The sequence below is a fragment of the Nanorana parkeri genome, unplaced genomic scaffold, assembly GCF_000935625.1.
Source record: "Nanorana parkeri isolate BGI_ZX_2015 unplaced genomic scaffold, ASM93562v1 scaffold3, whole genome shotgun sequence".
Classification (NCBI taxonomy): Eukaryota; Metazoa; Chordata; class Amphibia; order Anura; family Dicroglossidae; genus Nanorana; species Nanorana parkeri.
Genome location: NW_017306271.1, coordinates 3,615,901 through 3,636,005, shown reverse-complemented (window position 1 = coordinate 3,636,005; position 20,105 = coordinate 3,615,901). Strand labels below are relative to the sequence as shown.

The 20,105-nt window shown below is 40.5% G+C and overlaps 1 protein-coding gene across 1 annotated transcript in view; it reads left to right on the top strand.

Moving 5' to 3' along the window:
- The window catches only part of TRRAP (transformation/transcription domain associated protein), a 164,006-nt gene that overhangs the window by 102,507 nt on the left and 41,394 nt on the right, over positions 1-20,105 (top strand). The window contains exons 56-60 of the mRNA XM_018571310.1: positions 1,780-1,915; positions 9,795-9,986; positions 12,857-13,052; positions 16,121-16,386; positions 18,519-18,619. Coding sequence (XP_018426812.1) covers positions 1,780-1,915; positions 9,795-9,986; positions 12,857-13,052; positions 16,121-16,386; positions 18,519-18,619 — 891 coding nt within the window. The remainder of the gene's footprint in view (positions 1-1,779; positions 1,916-9,794; positions 9,987-12,856; positions 13,053-16,120; positions 16,387-18,518; positions 18,620-20,105) is intronic.

The window sequence follows — 20,105 nt, the reverse complement described above, 5'->3', positions numbered from 1 at the left end:
GCTCTTTATTCCCCATCATTTTTGTTGGGATACCATTGTGCCACAGGGAACTTTCTGTACTTTTGTAGTGTGGCAATTCAACAAGCAAGTCACCCGCAGTGATCTTTTCCTGCAGGGTGGGATCTGCTTACTAATATGCTCTATCCCTTCAAGTGGACTGAGTGGCTTTTCCCCTCAGTAGCCCTCATGGCTCATTAGTATCACCTACTGCTCTGGGGCTGCCTTAACCTCACAGGGAATTGTTTTTGTTAATATTCCTGTTCCTGCTCCTTACCTAATACGCATGGGTGTGGTGATGCATGGAGGTCTGTAGCGTTCGCTTACTGTGGATTCTTTTTTTCTTTTTCCAAAATTCCCTATTCTCTCTTATGCATTCATTGTTAAATTGCCACTATGAATTGCCACACTATAACTGGATAATTAATTGGGAATCGGAACAAACATGATTAGAGAAAATACAATTTTAAAATTTAAGCTGTTGGATTTATTGAAGCTACTAATAGAGACGTTCAAGGGCAGCAACCTTCTGGTTTGTGTGTTTGTGTATACAGGCAGTCCCCGGGTTACGGACGTCCGACTTACGGACAATCCGTACTTACGAACGGGGTCCACAGTTCTCTTAAATGTACTGGCTGTCGCCGGTACATTTAGGAGAACTGTGGCTGCAGCGGCCTGTGTCCCTGCTGCTCTCCGCGCCAGTGTTGGCGGAGGCAGCTGGGGCACAGACCGCTGCATTCTGCCGCTGCCCCCCTTACCTCCGCTGATGTCCCGGCCTCCTCTTACGCAAGTCCGTCGGTTTCCCCGGTCCGGACGATCATCTGCTCGTCGTCCCGGTCCGGACGCTCCTTAGATGTCCCGCCCCCCGGCCTCCTCTTCATTGCAGGTTGGTAGCTTTTAAAATAAGTTTAAAAAAAAGTTTAAAAAATTAAAAATGTAAACAAATACAAAAAAATAAAGTTTATAAAATTAAATTAAAAATAGAAAAAAACTTTTTTGGTGTCATTTTAAATAAAACATTTTTTTATTATATTATCTTCTGAACAAGGGGAACAGATAGCAAAACAAATGTGACCCTTCCCTATGCAATCCAAAATGAAATAATGTTTTTTTGGCTGGAGTTACACTTAAAAAATGTACCTGTTCCGACTTGCATACAAATTCAACTTAAGTACAAACCTAAAGTCCCTAACTTGTATGTAACCCGGGGACCGCCTGTATAATATTATGTATATTGTCCTTATTTTTCAAACGTTTAATAATAAGCGTAGCCTAGACTGCCTGCCTTCTGGCTTCCTTTATGTGATTGAATTTTTGCACAGCGCCCTCCAGTAAGGTTTAAGTACCTGCTTGAATTGCTAGTACTGTAAAAAAAAGTTTTTTTTAAACAAATGAGACAGAAGAAATTTGTAAAAAGGAGCCTAAAGATCTATTTTCTGGACAGATTGAAGACTACCTAATAATCATATTCATGATTTCACTTTGACGGGACGAAAAAAATGTATAATTATGTTTTCTTTAATCTATACTGGAATGAAAAGAAAATTCACTATCCCTTTTAGGACGTTTGGGTGATGTAATCATGTTTAAACTTTCTCTCTGAAGTTGTCTATTTGGCTGTGGAACAATGCAGACCATTATCAGAAAAGACATGTCAAGAAAAATATTCCACTGTTTGCAGTGATGTAACGGTGTATATTCTGTTTAATAATTTCACGGTGGGTGACTTGCTTGTTGTGTTCACATGGAAGCATCTATTCCAATTGTCTGCCATTTTCCTAGATCCTCTAAAGAGCTGAACCAGTGGGAGTCCTTGACAGACTATGGACAATCAAAAGGCCACATCAATCCCTACCTTGTGCTGGAGTGTTCTTGGCGAGTGTCTAATTGGACGGCCATGAAAGAAGCCCTTGTCCAGGTCAGACTCCTCTTTTATTTCTCTCTTGAGTTATTTTCATAATACTTTCCCTCCTCCTTACTTACAATGTTTGCACAAAGTCAGCATTACAGCTCATTTCACTGAGGCAATAAATGACTCTTAAGGGAATCTGTTTGATTTAGAACACAGCTGCATTTTCTGGCAACTATAGCATATTGCAAATAAATGTGTTTTTTTTTTTGTTTTTGTATTATTGCTGTCATGTTTACTCTGAAAGCGGGATTCCTAGCCTTTTTTTCTTCTGGGAACATAATTTCCGTATTGTTTTTTTCTTTCTAGATAATTATTAACAAATTCTACATATAGATTAGTAAAATATTATTTACAGCCTTGGCATATTTTCCCATGTGCTTTACTGCAAGAAAAAGCATATTAAAAATGAAGCACCTTAGCGTCAGTGGTGCTGTTCACACATCAGCGTTAAACCGGGGAAAATAAATACCTCTTAAAAGGGTATTTTTCAATGTGCTTCTTGTGCAGTGGAAACAATAATTGTGTTTTAAATGCCAAGCTCAGCTTAAAATAAAACAAAAAGTCATGTAGTCATTAACATAAAAAAGCAGCTCTCGCTGCAATACTCATCCTATCTAAGGAGATGTCCCCTGCAAACATATCACATTGTGACCCTGTGCAGTGCTTTTTCCTGGGTTAAATGAGACCCATCGTCATTAAGGCCCCTTACTGTGAGCCCAGAGTGTCATAGGTGTGCCCTCTGGGGTGCATTATCAAGTCACCCTGGGCTCATAGGAAAATCCTGCTGTATACAGTGCTGACATTATTTTGTAGTGTGACTCTCTTCATCAGGTGCCAAAAGGAAGCTAGTATAAATTGCCTTAAAGAGTAGTTCCACTCTTGCAGTGAAATCCCACCTTCATCTCATTAACATACAATGCATGTAACTTACAAAACATACAACTGATAATAAAATCTGCCAGCACAGTACATTTAGTTATAGTTAACACATCTTCCCACAGCCCCCTCTTTAACTTTTCATAGGAAGGATTTTTAAGCAAGTAAAAAGCTCTTAAAAATGTAAGCAGCAATTTAAGTTAAGCAATGTGAATGAGAACTTATAACAAATATTATGTGGGTGTTATCTCAATTTGGCACTTTAACCAACTTAGAATTTGTACTACTGAAGACAATCCAGTACAGCATGGATTTTAATTGGCTACGAGGAGCAGAGGGCTTTGCATTTCACCTTTTTTTTTGTTCTTGTTTTTGTTACGTAATAAGCCTGAATATATTCATCTTGTTTTAGCTATCACAAATACGTTACTTTTTAAGACCGTGTCCAATTTTGTTTGTATACGGGTTATTAGCAGATGTGCCATACCTTATTTAGTGGCAGTGTATTTGTTATATTTAGTTTTAGTTAATATCAAATGGTATGCATTAGAAAAACAGCAAATGGAAAATTCAATCATTGTTCTTGCACCTAACACATTGCTATGTGCAGCTCAACCTAAGAGGGTTGGAGGGTAATATTATTGTGCTTTACAGCGTACAAATCCTGATGAATGTGACTGGCTGCATTCTACTGTTCTGTGTAATATCAAAGCATATTCAGGGTTCCTGTTTATACAAAACAGCAAAGGTTTAATGGTAGTGTACATCACTATTGAAGGCCAACATTGTTCCCAGCAACAGCAGGGTGGCTAAAGAAATAGAGAAGTTAGGAAAATTGATGTGCATTAGCAAGCATTGAATCTGGATAATCTGTGTTTTTTTTTACTGTACATAATACAGTAATTGTTACATTCTCTCGTCTCTCTCGTCTCTCTCTCTCTCTTATGTAAAAGTGTTGAGCTGCAACATAGACAGGGTCAGTCCACTTGCAATGGATATTGTGGTCTTGGATTTTTTTTTTCTTTACATTGTTGAGAATGTAGGTGAGTGAGTAAAATTCCATCGCCTAAAGCAGAAGGTATGGGAGAGTCAGGATGATATAAAGAAAGAGTAATCATGGAGCAGAGACTTTAAAGTGAGCCTCTGGCAAGGCTATAGGCATTCAAATATTTAGATATTCCTAAACAGTGAATTAGCTTTAAAGCAAGTCTTCACTGAGATCTGTAGCTGCAGGTACTGCAGAGCTATTCATTCTCAAAGTTTACAGTAGAAGCGATGGACTGTTATTCCTTTCCCCTATAAATTGGGAAAAAGTTTACCCATAACTCGTTTATACATTGCATTCAGAAAATATTCAGACTTCACTTTTTTCAAATTTGTTATGTTGCAGCCTAATACTACAGTTGTTTACATTCTTTTTCTTCTCATTAATCTACACTCTGTACCCCATGACAAAGTGCAAACAAAATTTTAGAAAGATCTGTGAATTTTTATTAAAAAGAAAGAAACTGAAATATCACATGTACTTAAGTATTCAGACCCCTTTACTTAGTACTTTGTTGAAGCACCTTTGGCAACAATTATAGAACAAGTCTTTTTGGGTATGAAGCGACAAGCTTTGCATGTCTGGATTGGGGGAATTTCTGCCATTCATCTTTGCAAATCCTATCAAACTCAGTCAGGTTGGTTGGAGACGTTCGATGGGCAGCCATTTCAGGTCTCTCCAGAAATCTTCAATAGGGTTCAAATCAGGGCTCTGTCTGGGCCACTCTAGGACATTCACCTAGTTGTCCCTAAGCCACTCCTGTGTTGTCTTGGCTGTGTGCTTAGGATCGTTGTCATGTTGGAAGGTGAACCTTCGGTCCAGTCTGAGGTCCTAAGCCCTGTGGAACAAGTTTTCATTGAGGATTTCTCTGTACTTGACTCCATTCAGCTTTCCCTCAACCCTGACCAGTGTTCCAGTCCCTGAAAGCAAGATTGAACTGTTTGGCTTCAGTTCTAAATGCTATGTCTGGTGGAAACCAGGCACCGCTCATCACTTTCCCAAACCAGTCCAACAGAGAAGCATGGTGGTTGCAGCAAGGACTGTTTTTCAGCAGCACTGCAGCAAGGACTGGAACACTGGTCAGGGTTCAGGGAAAGCTGAATGGAGTAAAGTACAGAGAAATCCTCAATGAAAACCTGTTCCACAGGGCTTAGGACCTCAGACTGGACCGAGGGTGCTTCAACAAAGTACTAAGTAAAGGGGTCTGAATACTTAAGTACTTATGATGGTTCAGTTTTTTCTTTTTAATAAATTCACAGACATTTCTAAAATTCTGTTTTCACTTTGTCATTATGGGGTACGGAGTGTAGATTAATGAGAAAAAAAAGAATCTAAACCATTGTAGTATCATGCTGCAACATAACAAAATTGAAAAAAGTGAAGGGAGTCTGAATACTTTCTGAATGCACTGTATTACATCAACCTAAAACATTTTAAGGTGACCTGTTTTTAGTATATGTACAATCAAGTATTTACATATTCCTAACAAGCAGTTAGTGAGCTGTGCGCCTTCACTGCAGGCACTGTGGAGTAATTCATCCTCAAAGGTCATATCAGTAGGTCAAATTATTCTCTCTGTTTACCCTGCTTGCTCTTCTCAGCAGCCTTTCAGCCTTCTAATCTCTAATTCAGGGGGGCCCACTAGGTCCAGGAGAGAGAGAGTGAGGAAAGACAGCCAGGAGGATGAGCAAGGAGAGACAGCCAGGAGAGAGCAATGGAGAGAGAGGGCGAGGGAGGTTTTTTTTTTGTTGGTAGATCTCGTGTAGCTCGTCATTTGAAAAGTAGATCTAAACACTAAAAATTGTAGGCACCCCTGCTCTAATTTAAACACTGAGCAAAAGCTCTGGTTAGGATAGCAGGATGAGCTGAGCTGCTGAGAGAACAATCTGACCTATTGATTTGAACTTTGAAGATGAATTGTTCCTGCAGTGGGGGCTTGTTTTAAAGTGTACTAACTGTTTGTTAAGAATATGTAAACATTTGATTGTCCAAATCCTGAAGACAGGTTCCCTTAAACTTTTTAATTCCCTGAAATATGCAGGAGATATGGCATCAAAGGAAAGCTTTGATGGTTTTAAACTAGTCATCCTGATCCTAATAAAGAATATGTATGTCAAATACTATTATCTTTGTGTAAATTTGATGTTACCATAGTGGAATATTGTACTGTATAATAGTTCCAGCATCAACAGTACTGATAGAAACTTTAAGAACTAGCTGTAAATGTCTTTGGGAATAATGAACACATTGTGTAGGTTACATTATTTCCTGGTTGGGCTGACAAGTAGATGCTTTTTACATTTGGTGCTTAATTCTATAGATGAAAAGAGAATTGATCACATGTGACAGATGGTGCCAGTGATGGCTCACAAGTTGAGCAGAGGTGACAGCCACCAGAATCTGCAGGCACAGCCCTGTAGTGAAAGATTGTTTCTGTAATGAGGCATGTCCTAATGGAATACATAGGGAGAAATGTGCTGCTGCAGTTCATGTCCTCCCTTAAAGAATATTTTGGATGTTCTGAAATATGACAATGTTTGGAGCTGTATTTAGAATATTTAAAGAGCCCATAAAAATATACTATATGTTGTTGTAGCATTTATCTTAAAAAGTCTGTTATTTTTTTCAGTTGGTGTAATTTTTTTTTCATAGTGTTGCACTTTTACATTTTTGGCCAGTGGAGGGCATCCTATTTAATTCATAGAGCAGTAATTAGTCTGAATAGTAATATGGAACCTTAGTGTCTGCGTCACTGTTTATTTGACAAACTATAAGACTTGTAGTATGGCAGTTGTTACTTTGTTGTCTGCATTTCCTGTCCTAAGTCAGTGACTCGCAAAGTAATTTAAGCATATGAATGTGCTTTTAGCTGGAGTAAATTGTGGGAGTGACTGATCCCATATTTCTATCTAAGACAGATTAAGGCCTCATGCACATGGGCAGATGCAGCTCACTGGTATTTTTGCAAAATTGTGCATGCATATGAACTTATGGCCTGAACTCAGACTGTCTGCGCCACAACACACAGCTGCTGGTGGAAATGCAGCCGCATTATGGCCACTATGCTCTACAGACCCATCTAGTGGCCATAATGTGGCGCAAATGTAAAAGTCATCAGTTACCAGTCAGTGTCAATACACAAATGCATCACCGTATTTACCCTTTTTTTTTCCCATTAAGTTTATGGGCACAGTACGATGCAATATGGTTGTACCATGTTGCAGCCTGCTGCTTTTGGGTGGTGCACACTGAGCCCATCTAAAATGAGACATATTGCCTTATCTTGCATTGGGGCTGCACTGGAAAAATAAGCCTGAGCAGCCCCAATGTATTTGGTGTGAATCAAGCCTAAAAGTCACGTTTTTAAAATACACCCCTTTGTATGAAGAGGCAGATCTTCACCAGTGGAGCATTTTGGCACGCAACCAAAATCAACATCCTTCTTTTAGGGTCACCTCCTTTAACACAGTACATTGCCTTGATTACTGGTTCTTACCTGACATACACTATATAGCTATATATAAGCTAATATTAGATTTTAAGATTACTGTATCTGTAATGATCATGGGAAAATTAAATTTTGTTGCGTGAGAACAATGCAAAGAAAAGCCACCCTGTTTTGTATGCACAGTACAGATTATTTGCCCTACTTCAAGGCTTTCAAATAGTCATTAAAGAGAGAGCAATTCCCTTTAGCGGTTTGATTACAGTAGCCCTTTAATCTCATTAGTGTTGTGATTGGTTGACTTCAGAACCTTTCCTGCCCCGCTGAACAAATAGTGTTTTATTCAAATTTTCAGGCTCTAACTTCACAGTCTTTATCTCCTCCATTAATTGGGTTACAAAGACACCAGTCCTTTTGTTTTTCCTGATTAAATGCTCTGCTGTCGACGTTTGACTTTGCTTGTATTGCGTGTTGTACTTGGGCTGCCATAGAACGTCATTCTTTTCCCCACAGGGAGGAGAGCGACAGGCGTTCTTTACCGCAAGCCGCTCCTGTTGTCTAGCAAGCAGTATAGACGTTTAAAACATTTATTCTGTGTAACCTGGTGTTTGTGTTGTCATTGCTTCTCTTTCATTTGAGCCTTGGCAATGTCATGGAATCTTGAAGTAGATTACGGAAAACACAGAAGTGCTCTGCGTGTTTACCTGACTGAGTAAACCTTGAGAGATGGAAGCAGGCATTAATATTTTATACAACTCCCATCACTTCTTGATGAAGCCATAGATTTGCCTAAATAAAAAAAGATATACAAATGATAAGGGTTTGAAGGCTCGGGGAGTGCACATTGCACAAACCTTTAGCAACCAGGTTTGACACCTGTAAAATGAAATCCGATTGCTGCTCTGGGTACTCTACACTGCACACTCCCATATTTAATGTGAAACTCCAGCCAAACATTTTTTTCACTAGATTTGGGTTAGTTAATAATGCTGCCTGTGACCCCATTGTAAAATTCACACTTACTTTTTGTTTATTGTCACGGGACAGAAAATAATTGAAAATGGGAAATGTTACAGTTGTCACTGAAAAAAGATGGGACGTTTTCCAGGGACAACTGAAAAAGGTGGGATTTGCCTTCATTTTAGGGAAATTTTCTCTTTCTATTGTGTCTCTGAGACAAGAAATGAGTGAACCCAATGGGGAGACAGGAAATGAGTGAACCCGATGGGGAGACGGGAAATGAGTGAACCCGATGGGGAGACGGGAAATGAGTGAACCCAATGGGGAGACGGGAAATGAGTGAACCCAATGGGGAGACGGGAAACGAGTGAACCCAATGGGGAGACGGGAAACGAGTGAACCCAATGGGGAGACGGTTTAACGAGTGAACCCCAATGGGGAGACGGGAAACGAGTGAACCCAATGGGGAGACGGGAAACGAGTGAACCCAACCAGGGGGCGTGTCCCAATGTGGACATGTAATAAAAATAGGACCGCTTTTAAAGGAGAACTATGAGATGAGTGATTTACACTCAGCCTCATAGTTGGAGCCGACCTGTGGCAAAGAAGCTGTCACAGGTCGGCTATTTTGATTGGGAAGTGAGCAGAAACAGGCACTGTTCCGCTCACTTCCCGATCGTCTCACCGCTGTCAGTTACCGCTCCCCGCAGGGATTCCCACCTCCCCTCCGATCTTCCAGTGCAGTGGAGGAACAGACAGGGGAAAGGGGCAGGCACAGCTGGCTCTGCCTCTGCATAGGCAGAGCCAGCTGTCATTTACACAGCTGGGTGGATCCAGACAGTTTTTTGGGGATCTGTCCCGGCTGCAGCACTCTCGGTAATATCGTGGTCAATAGCCCCCTATATACTGAGATTTGGGTCATGGGAGGAGGTTAGTATATGTCCTCCCGTGGCCCTAAAGAGAACTATGGGGAAAAACACTTACCCCATAGTTCTCTTTTAAGTGCTTTTTCAGAATTTGTAAATATGTAAGAGTGCATAATCTGAGCAAAAGTACCTAATTTTGTCTTGATATGAACCCCCTGCGCAGCAGAAAAGGGGCATCCAAAGGACTGTTGAAGACACTGGACACTGGATACTCCCCAAAGAGCATTTCTATTGGTTACCATTAGTGATGTCCTAAAACTGCAAATTACCTGGCTGCTATGCTGATTTTTCTAGCTGGAGTCCTTTTGAGTCACTGACCCCACACAAGTATACAGATCAGAATTGTTTTTACTTTACGGACATGCTTCAATCACCGACTCAATAAAAAATGAGGACAGAAAATCAGCATGACAGCCAGCCAGATAGTTTTTTCAGATAGAGCATCAGGTTATTAATTTTTCTCATGGTAAGTTTTCTGTAGGATGGCCTTTTCCATTGAAACAACCTTTTACAGCGTATTCGGGTATAAACAAAGTGTTAAACGGAAATCAACATTTAACTGAAAACACATAGAGGTGTCTGTGTGTGCATTTTTGTATTATATACTTAGTTTTGTATTTACTTTATCCCTAGGTGGAACTGAGTTGTCCAAAGGAGATGGCATGGAAAGTGAATATGTACCGTGGCTACCTGGCAATTTGCCATCCAGAGGAACAGCAACTGAATTACATTGAGCGACTGGTTGAAATGGCAAGCAGCCTGGCCATCCGGGAATGGAGAAGACTTCCCTATGTTGTCTCTCATGTCCATACACCTTTATTACAGGTAGACTAGTTCTTAGATGTTTTATGCTGAGGTGTAGATGCTGTCATGTAAATCAAGTGCCTGGTATGTTGGGGGAAAAAAAATGTTTAAAATCTTTTAAAAATGTACCTAAAGCCGGTTACAGATAGAGTAGGGAAGGGTCAGCTTTTGAAACTGGTCTGTGTCCCTACTAGGAACATGTACTCTATCTGTCCTGGTGACCACTGTAACCACGACTGGTAGTTGAGGAAATAATTTGTCACTGGAGCGGAAATAGAGGAGAAATGTTCCAATGGCATTCATTTATAATGAATAAAAAAGGATGGGGGTAGCGCATCATCTCCTTGCACTGCAGCAGGTCACAATACATGTCATGCATGCAAAGGGGGGTTGGTCATGTAAATTTTAATGGGTGCCAGTATCGTGCATTGGGAGCCCTTTCATACTTAACAAAACAGATTATGAAGGTTTCAAAACAGCCTTGAAATATGCCTCCTATAAACCTGCACAACTCAAACGGAGCAAATAATGAAATATAGATAAGTAGACGTAAGCTTCAGGGACAAATGGATGCCAAAGCAATCAGTAGATCCCGAGGCTGAGGCAGTCGACATTGCGTGCATATACTGTATCCACTTTCCCTGAAAAAGCTGCTTTGGCTCCATGTCTCACAAATAGTTAGTAAGACTACTGATTATTAATTGAACATCAGCTCCTAAACTCTCCACGAAGAATGATAAAAATATGCCCAGGGGGCCGCAGATAGCTGTGAAGGCCAAGACTGGGTTCAAATCCTGAGCACGACCACACGAATTAAGGAAAAATGTTGGGTAGATATCTGCCACAAAACTGTATTGATTACATATATTGTGTTTATTTAAGCTTATCTTTGCTTTATACAAGTTCACATACTGGTGCCGCTTTACTCACATCTCAACACAAGGATTAAAGACAATGAATGACAAAAGTACAAAGTGAACTGTGAGTTTGCAGCTGCAGTAATTACTTTTTTTAATATCAGATAGTGTGTGATTAAATACCTGCAAGAAAATTAAATTTACATGATGAATGGTGGAAGAGAGGAGGTTAAGGCATTGTGCGAGCTGATACGGCGATAATTGTGAAAATTATTACTTTGCTTAATTTATTTTGTTTCAGGAGATTTGACTTTGTAAATGCGAGCTGGGTTTCCAGGCATTTATCTTATTTAGCTGATTAGCAGCAAATACAATTGTTATCTTTCTTCCGTGTCTTGGCCACTCCAGGACCAAAGCGGAAGCTTTTTCAATGCATCTGTTAATAGAACGAAACCCAAATATGATCATCCTCCTTTTAGGTGCAGAAGCTGCTTTTGCTGTAAATTGTTAGATTTTAGTGTTTTTTCTAAGAACATTTAGAACTTCACAGAAGGAAAATGTGTCTGAAGGAAGGGTAATTCTCAGTGCCACCAGTCTTCAAGGCAGTAAAATAGAGCTATTGTGTGTACCGATGCTTTACCAGAATTTACCCCCAAACATTCTTCACTCCCTTTACAGCATGTCCCAGCATTAGTTTTATTTTACCTTGTTTCTGTAGTGATAAAGGTGTGTGTTTTTTTAAAAATTATTATTCCTGTAAAATCATCGCCAGGCTTGTAAAATTATTTCATGGCCAGGTGCTCAGAGCTCAGTTCCAATTGACCTACGCATTCCGACAGAACTACATTTCCCAAGATCCCTTTCCCTACACAGTGTGTAGGCAGTCTCTTTAAAATCAAGGAGATAACATTGTTAACATTGTATAACATTTCAGTGCAATTGAGGCACTGTGTTAGCCCAAACAGGGCATACACTAGATTTCTGGAGGATTGCTAAACACTTTAACCTCTTGCCGTCCGCCCGTAGTAGAAAAATGGACAGACTTTGAAAAATGGCCTGGATGGGAAGGGGGTTTAACACCGCGGATGTCAACTGGTTAAAGGAAAAAAACAGTTCCTTTTGGGATCATGAGCGAGTCAGACGAGCACATTCATGGGGCCCGTTGCGGCAATCCTTAAAAGTGATCAGCTGTGTCATACTTTGTTTTCATTCTATTTATTTTTAGCCTTGCTATTGCATCAACATTATGGAACCTTTTACAGGTATCAAAGAATACTCGCACTCTGTTTCTCTCACACCTGTAAACACTTGGATGCAACTTTGGAGGAATTTGAGTAACCTGGAAGTATATTTTGGATTATGGGAGTAAGCCAAATTTCCTGGAGGAATGCTGCAAAAGAACATACAAACTAATATTTACTGATGCAATTGAAAGAGCATTCACAATGAGGGCCTTCTCTCAATTGGGTCATCTCTTGATTAGATGCTGTCTCAATGAGTGCCTTATACGAGTAGTCTCAATAGGGCCCTTTGGCTGGGTTCACACCTAGGCGTACCGAATATGTGCGTTTCGGGTCGCGTGTTTTTACCGCGATTCGCGGTAAACACGCGTTTGCGAGGGCTATCCGGCTGTATCCTAATGGATACGCACGGCAAATACGCCCCAAAGAAGCTCCTGTACTTCATTGGGCGTAGGGCAGCGCGTTCCTACGCGCTGTAAAACGTCCAGGTGGGAACCATGCCCATAGGCAATCATTGGTTTTCACATGTTGAGCGTTTTATAGCGCATAGCAACGCGCTCTAAAACGCCCAGGTGTGAACCAGGCCTTACTGTCATGAAGTCTAAATTACCACTGGCTCTTCTCCATTTGGAACTGCAGCTTTGCAGCTCCATGCTGCTTCCAGATTAATAAACTACCCAGAATGCCACATAGAATAAGCCATATCCATTGGTTACACTAGAACCTAGATACTTTAAAGAGCGTGCTTTGCCTAGAAACATATGTCATTTCACTATCTCAATCTTGCTTTTAGGCAGCACAGCAGATCATTGAGCTTCAAGAAGCTGCCCAGATTAATGCAGGTTTACAACCGACCAACTTGGGGAGGAACAATAGTCTCCATGACATGAAAACTGTGGTGAAAACCTGGCGGAACAGACTGCCAATTGTTTCGGATGACCTGTCTCACTGGAGCAGTATTTTCATGTGGAGGCAGCACCATTACCAAGGTGGGTATAGCACAGGAACAAAGATTTGCATAGCTTGGCATTAGTTTTGTAGTAAACATGGGGAGGTGAAAAAAGATTTAGTTCTAGACAAAAATGCTGATTGGGGCTGTTCAACAGATGCTTCTATAACTTGTTTGCCAGCCTTTTCTAAATATTTTCAGAATGTAATTGGGCAACTTCGTTTCAAAAGCTGTACTTGGAAAAAAAACATACCTTTCTCGGCGAGTGCTTTGGCCATTCCAAGGTGCAGTGATGTCACTTCTAGTCCGTGATGCTCACATGATTTTCTCAGTGGGGAGCCAGGAAAGGGAGTTTTTGTTCAGTACTTTGTTCAATTACATTTCTTTGAAGGGTTTAGTAGCCCCTGAAGACATTTAGATGACACTTTGAAAAGCATGAATGCTTTAATGTGTACTGGACTTTACATTTCAATAGAGATTGGGGTATGTGTAGCGTGACCCATGGTAAACGCAGCAAAGCGAAAAATGGCAGCCAATAAAATAAACAATACAAACCTTTCTCAGCACTCAATCAAGTCAGCATAATATACCTAATTAAACAGTTTCCAACAGTTAGATTAAAAAAGATTTTTGTTGCATAGACTTGCAAATATATCTGAAGCCACGCTGTCATGCCACAGTGCACTTGAACATAAATTGGTGCCGTTAATCACAAATTGATGCTTCATGAAATGCATCCTTATAAACACATCTGTTAATACCATTATCAGAAATGAAACCATGTTATCAGAACTACTGAAATTAGTTGCATTACTTGCAAAATAAAAATGTTTGCATAGTCTAGTTTAGGTCAGCCACACATTGGTAGATCGGAGACTTGTGTGCAGAGAAGTCCTTTTTGTGCTTGTTCGTGTTGCCAGAATCTGCTTCATCCTTTTATTGTTAATATGGAGAAGTGGCATATCCATGGTGAGGCTTCTGTTTTCTTCTCCTTAGTTCTCTTCTTCTTTTCTGTAGAGAGAAAGAATGACTGCTGTACAGCTCCAGGTATTTTGCATGAAATCATTGCAGGGTCTGTGGAGTTAACGCCACCATGGACCACATTAACAAATATCAGGCTTTACATGGTCTTATATCAATGTGTACAGATACCAGTGTTTCTAACTTCCATGAAGTGCTGTACCCTTTTATAACATCTGATATTTGTTACACCCCTGATGTTTACCAGCTTATTTTAAGTAATCCTAAAACCAACAATACTCTTTCTGGGCTATTTTCAGTTTAGCAGCCATGCATTGAAAACCATACACAGCAAAGTCTGGTATGACCACTGGCTTATTGTGATTATTCAGTTATAATCATATGGAATGTTTTCATTGAATGCACAGATAAACACAGCTATCTAGTTAAAAGTGGAACTCTAGCCACTAATATTTTAGTTCTATATAAACTATGGATGCACCGATACCAGTATCGGTGCCGATACCGAGTATTTGGGAGAGTACTCGTACTCGCTAAAATTCTCCGATGCCTAGCCCGATACTTACTGTAGCAGGAAGCCGGGCAGCACGTCATTACACGCTGCCCGACTTCCTGATTGGCCGGGAAGCTGGCTCCATGCTCCCTCATCACTTGTGACGAGAGAGCATGGAGCCGACTTCCCGCCCAATCGGGAAGCCGGGCAGCTTGCAATGACTCGATGCCCGGCTTCCTGATTGGCCAGCTTCCCGACTAAGCAGGAAGCCGGGCGACGTGTAATGACGCAGCGCCCGGCTTTCTGATTGGCGAGGGAGCATGGAGCCGGCTTCCCGGCCAATCAGGAAGCAAGGCGCCGCGTCATTACACGCTGTCCGGCTCCCATGATTGGCCAGCAAGCTGGCTCCATGCTTTCTTGTCACATAGTGACGAGAAGCATGGGGCGGCTTCCTTGCTAATCGGGAAGCCGGGTAGCGAGTCTTTACACGCTTCCCGGCTAATCAGGAAGCCAGGTGGCGCGTCATTACACTCCACCTGGCTTCCTGAATGGGACTTCCGGTGCTCGGTATTTGGTATCGGCGAGTACCGTAAAAAAAAATATCGGTACTCGTACTCTGTACCAAAATACCGGTATCGTGCATCCCTAATATAAACTTTAAAGGGATTAGAACCTTTTGATAGTTATTTTTTTACATTCCCTGTGTTGTCAAAGCAGGAAGTGCTCAGAATTTCTCTCATTGGGACAGATACAGTAAAACATATTTTATTTCTATTGAGGTATGGTTAGAACCTCTTTCTTGATTGTTGCCTGTGTCTCCATTCAGAATACTCCCTTTACTTCCTTTGGGGTTACAGAAATGAAGAAATCTTCCTAAATAGGATACAGACTGCAATAACAGCATAACAGTGAATCTAACTTCACAAATAATAATGCCTGGACTTCTACTTTGATATTTTAAAAGTCACTGGATAGAGTTTAGACTAGTTGCTACTGTGACATCTATAACTACAAATCCTTGGTGTGTCATGATGATCAACAGCTGCATTGGATGATATGAGTAGCTGTTAAAGCTGCCGATTCTGTCTCTAGCTCCAAATGTTTCTGGAAATCAACTGCTTAGCATTTCAGCGACATAGACTTTTCATTGACTGCAAGGAGAGCAAATGCATAGCTGCTACAAAATTGGCATTATGACATGGGCCTTAGGGGTACGCATACCACTGACTGAAGAGCTTTGTGCTACCTGATAATACCTTGCAACAGCAAACACATGATTATACTTCACTTTGGTTACTGGAAGCTGGAAATATTTGTTATGTTGCAAATTTCTGAAATAGTATGATTCATGTAATTTTATTGGTATCTATCTTCATTTTGTACATTTACCAGTAGCTGCCTCATTTCCCACCCTAGGCTTATACTCGAGTCAATACTTTTTCCCAGGTTTTTTTGGTAAAATTAGGTACCTCAGCTTATATTCGGGTCGGCTTATACTCGAGTATATACGGTAGTCTTTCATGCTGGTAATTATCGCTAGGGCTAATCTGTCTACATCTGCAATTACTTTTTTAAAATTAATTGCATTTAATGTATGAATGAATCACTTGTAGTAACTTATTGTCATCTGATAGCTATAGTGAATGCATATGACAACAGCACTCAACATGATCCAAACTCCAACAATGCAATGCTTGGTGTACACGCCTCTGCCTCTGCTATCATCCAATATGGAAAGATTGCCAGGAAACAAGGACTGGTGAATGTAGCACTAGACATTCTGAGCCGCATCCACACCATCCCTACAGTGCCTATTGTAGACTGTTTCCAGAAGATCCGACAGCAGGTCAAATGCTACCTTCAGCTGGCTGGTGTCATGGGAAAGAATGAATGCATGCAGGTAAGCTTCTGAGTGGAAGAGCAATTAGATACATTACCAAACCACAGCTTCATTTGTAGGAAAAACGAGCACTTAACCCTTGCAGTGCGGGGGTAGCCCCACTGAAAGGGGTTTTTTTTTGTTGCTCGGAGGTGGGCTTTAAAGGGACTATATGCTTTGCCATTGCAGAGCAAAGCAACAGACTTGGTTTAATGCAGACCTGCATTGACTTTATGTGGCTTCCTTTTGCTTCCCTGACAAGTCAGTTCAGCACAGGTTTGCCTGAAACATGTTGTAGAGGGGTCTTATGGTAATGACCGGTGATGGAAATGTTTGGTATAATCATTGGCCAGTATCGCTTTGCTAAAGCTTGCTGTATATTGACAGTTTTGATCTATTGGTAAGAAATAATTCATCCAGCACAGTGCCAGGATTTACTTTTGTGGCATAATAAGTTGTAATATCTCCAATCAGTGACAATCAAGCAGTAAAAACATGGCCGAGGTTCTAAATAATCACCACGCACAGCAGATGAAAAAGTACTGACAAAATTCCACTTTGATTCTAATAAGAGATGCATTAGCTGATGTGAAACATTTGGTTGTACTAACTTTCCGCTCATACTAATGCAATGTAAAATATCTGTCAAAGTATATAAACATTTACATATTTATCTGTTTGTTGCTCTCAGTAGCTTTTTGTGATGCAATTTCAGTTTTACATTTATTGTTCTTTTAATGGAGGAAAAGTAGGAAATTGTGACCACTTTGGCATGTCGAATAGGTAAACAATAGCTTAGCAATCTGTCATCTAACTATACATGTATTTACCAGATGAAATGATCTTGAGCACCAGCAAAACATAAAAATTGTCTGATCATTCTGAGAAGATAAAAGAACAACACAGCAGAGAGCCTTTGATATCCTGCCATTAGGAGATTAGTTTAAGTGGATAAACAGCCCGCACGTTTATCAGTTTCCAAGCAAGACTAGCCGGACCAGGGTCAGATGATGGAGTGAGCATAGTCAGTAGGGAACACTGCTAAAAAACAAAACAAATTACCAAAGCCTGAAGTGTTAATTTGACAAGCCTAGTTTAACCTTGTGCAAGGACCCATTAGCTGCAGTGTTTTCTCTGTAGGACTCTGTCCCATTCTATGGAATAATTTCCTGGGAGCTTTGCAAGTACATTTTGTAAGATAATGCTTGGCTGAAATGCCTAAGTCCCAAAGGGTTTATTAATGATAGGTCTTGTGGAATGACAGTGAAATCCTAGAGGGTCTTCTTCCTTTATTATTAACTTATTATAAGTAGCATGAGGGGAAGTAGATACAACTGCATGAATATATGGCCTTTCCATTATCCTTACCCTGAAGCAGACCTACATTGTGCAAGCAATGGCTAAAAAATGGCAAGTAGATCCACAGACAGCAGCAGCACAGGGGAGTGGTGGTGTGGAGGGGGTGGGCACGCATCAAAAGGGCAAGAAGATCCTTGCACTGCCGAGCCTCTGGTACAGCTTCCACAATTAACCCAAGACAGCAAAACTTCACATTTTGATTGATCTTTTATACAGGGTAGGGGACAAATGGTTTGCTGTGTTGCCCACCCCTCCATGGGCTGTTTTTGGACGTGGATGAGAAATGCAGTTCATTGAAGGACACTTGTTCAACACATCTGTGTTCATGATCATGCTCTCGATACCACTTGGTTTTAAAACTGAGGCATTCTGGTAGTAGTGGGGGTTACCCCTGGGCTGGACTACAGTTTTTCTGTTTGCCAGTGACCAATATCCCAGTAGGCAGCAATATCAGGTCACTGTGTCCCTCAATGGATACAGGAAAGGATTTTACAGTGAGTACAGAAACATTGCATCTCTGCCAAGCTCAATGTGTTTTCTGTACTTGCTGAAAATGTTCTTATATAGCCTAATATATGAAAACCTATGCAATCACTACATCTGGTACACTTCAATTTATTAAATTGATTTACATTTATTACATTTTTGTTCATGGGTTTAGTTATCCTATAACTCATGATTGTGCCAAAGTCTCTCTTATTGTGCAACAGTTGTGTAGGTTCTAATTTGAAATATTTTAGCTCTGTATTAAGTTGTTTTTTTTGTCATCCCCCCCCCCCCTTTTTTCCATACAGGGCCTGGAGGTAATTGAATCAACCAACTTGAAGTACTTCACAAAGGAGATGACTGCTGAGTTCTACGCATTGAAGGGAATGTTTTTGGCCCAGATTAACAAGTGTGTATACAACATATTGCTAAATGGAAGATCCTCTTAATGTAAACTCTTCCCCAACCTGAGCAATTTAAACTGAGCAAAAAATACATAAGTAGAGGTTCCCTGCAGTGAAACCCAAGCATCTAAACTATTAGTCAATCCAAAGTTAGAGGTAGCTGAAGTTATTTACATATATTGGCTTTTCATGTCAAATTTAAGCTTTAGCTGGCCACCTCCAATCTTGCTTATTGGTCATGAATGTAGCCAGCTGGATTGACCAATATAGAGGTTTAGCAAGTTTGGAGTTGGCACAGCCATGCTCAAGGTTTACAAAATGTACAAGTAAGTTCAGCTGTCTTAGCCTGATTTTCTCTACATATGCAGACTTCCTTATGAACTTCTTGATTAGAGGTATTAGCGATTTTACTTCTACTGCATTCCATTGTTAAATTGAATGAGGAAGGGGTGTTCTTAGCATCCCTTTAGAGGTGTCTGCTTCTTGTTTGTTTTTGAAACCAGAAGATCACATCTGCCAATATTTCTTTATTTCAAGGGCCAGTCACATGTTTCGATAACTTGTTCTGGAAGTGTCCCAATTTCTAAAAACTGATTTTTACAAAAATCAATATTTTTCATTCCTAATGGTATTTAGAGAATCTTAGGATGGGTGGGATGACACCTTTTTGTTTGGTTCTCTGTGGGAATGTATGGTGAATGTGTTTCAGAGAGAAGAACTAATACTATTGGCTTGCCGCATAACTCTAGACAAAGGGTGATATGCCTACTGAGAAGTAAGGGCTTGCTAGGGAATTAACCTTAAGTGCTTATATTCTTGATACAGTGGCACTAGACCTCAGCAGGGTGACATGCTTTACTAAAAAAAGAAGGTCCAGGATGAACAATATCTACATGTTTTAGTAACGTATACTTTTAAGTTCCCCTCTTAGCATACATTGTTAGGAAAGGCTGCACGACAGTCCTGTAAAGGTCAGCTGTGGCTTTCCATTTTTCTTTACCTCCTAGTTTGTGAACAAGGTGATACCACAAGTATGAAGAAAGTCATCAGAGGTGTCAGTGTGATAGATCGCTCAGGCGAGGACAAAGAAAGGGAAGGCTTTGTGACAAATCTGGTTAGAAAGAGAAAGTGTTGATAAAGTGACTCATTTATCAGCCTGCTCCCTCAGTAATAGCACTGCTGAACTTCCCAGTTCATGAGAGAGCAAGTTTTTTTTTCTTCCTTCTCTAATTTCCCCTTCTCTAAAGCAAGGAAAGAAATTGGTTCTGCTATATTAGGGCTAATTAGCTTTTTAATAGACTTGCTGTCAGCTAAAGTTATTAGCTTATGCATCATGCTTTCTTAAGTACTGGTAGCAGCACGGGGAGAGGGGGTGGAGGTAGTTTTTTGTTCTGATGTATGTGGTTTAAGCTCCTTCCAAATAATCATTGGACCTCACCTATAATGTCAGTGATGCATTATATGCTTCATTAATGGTGCATTGCTGATACA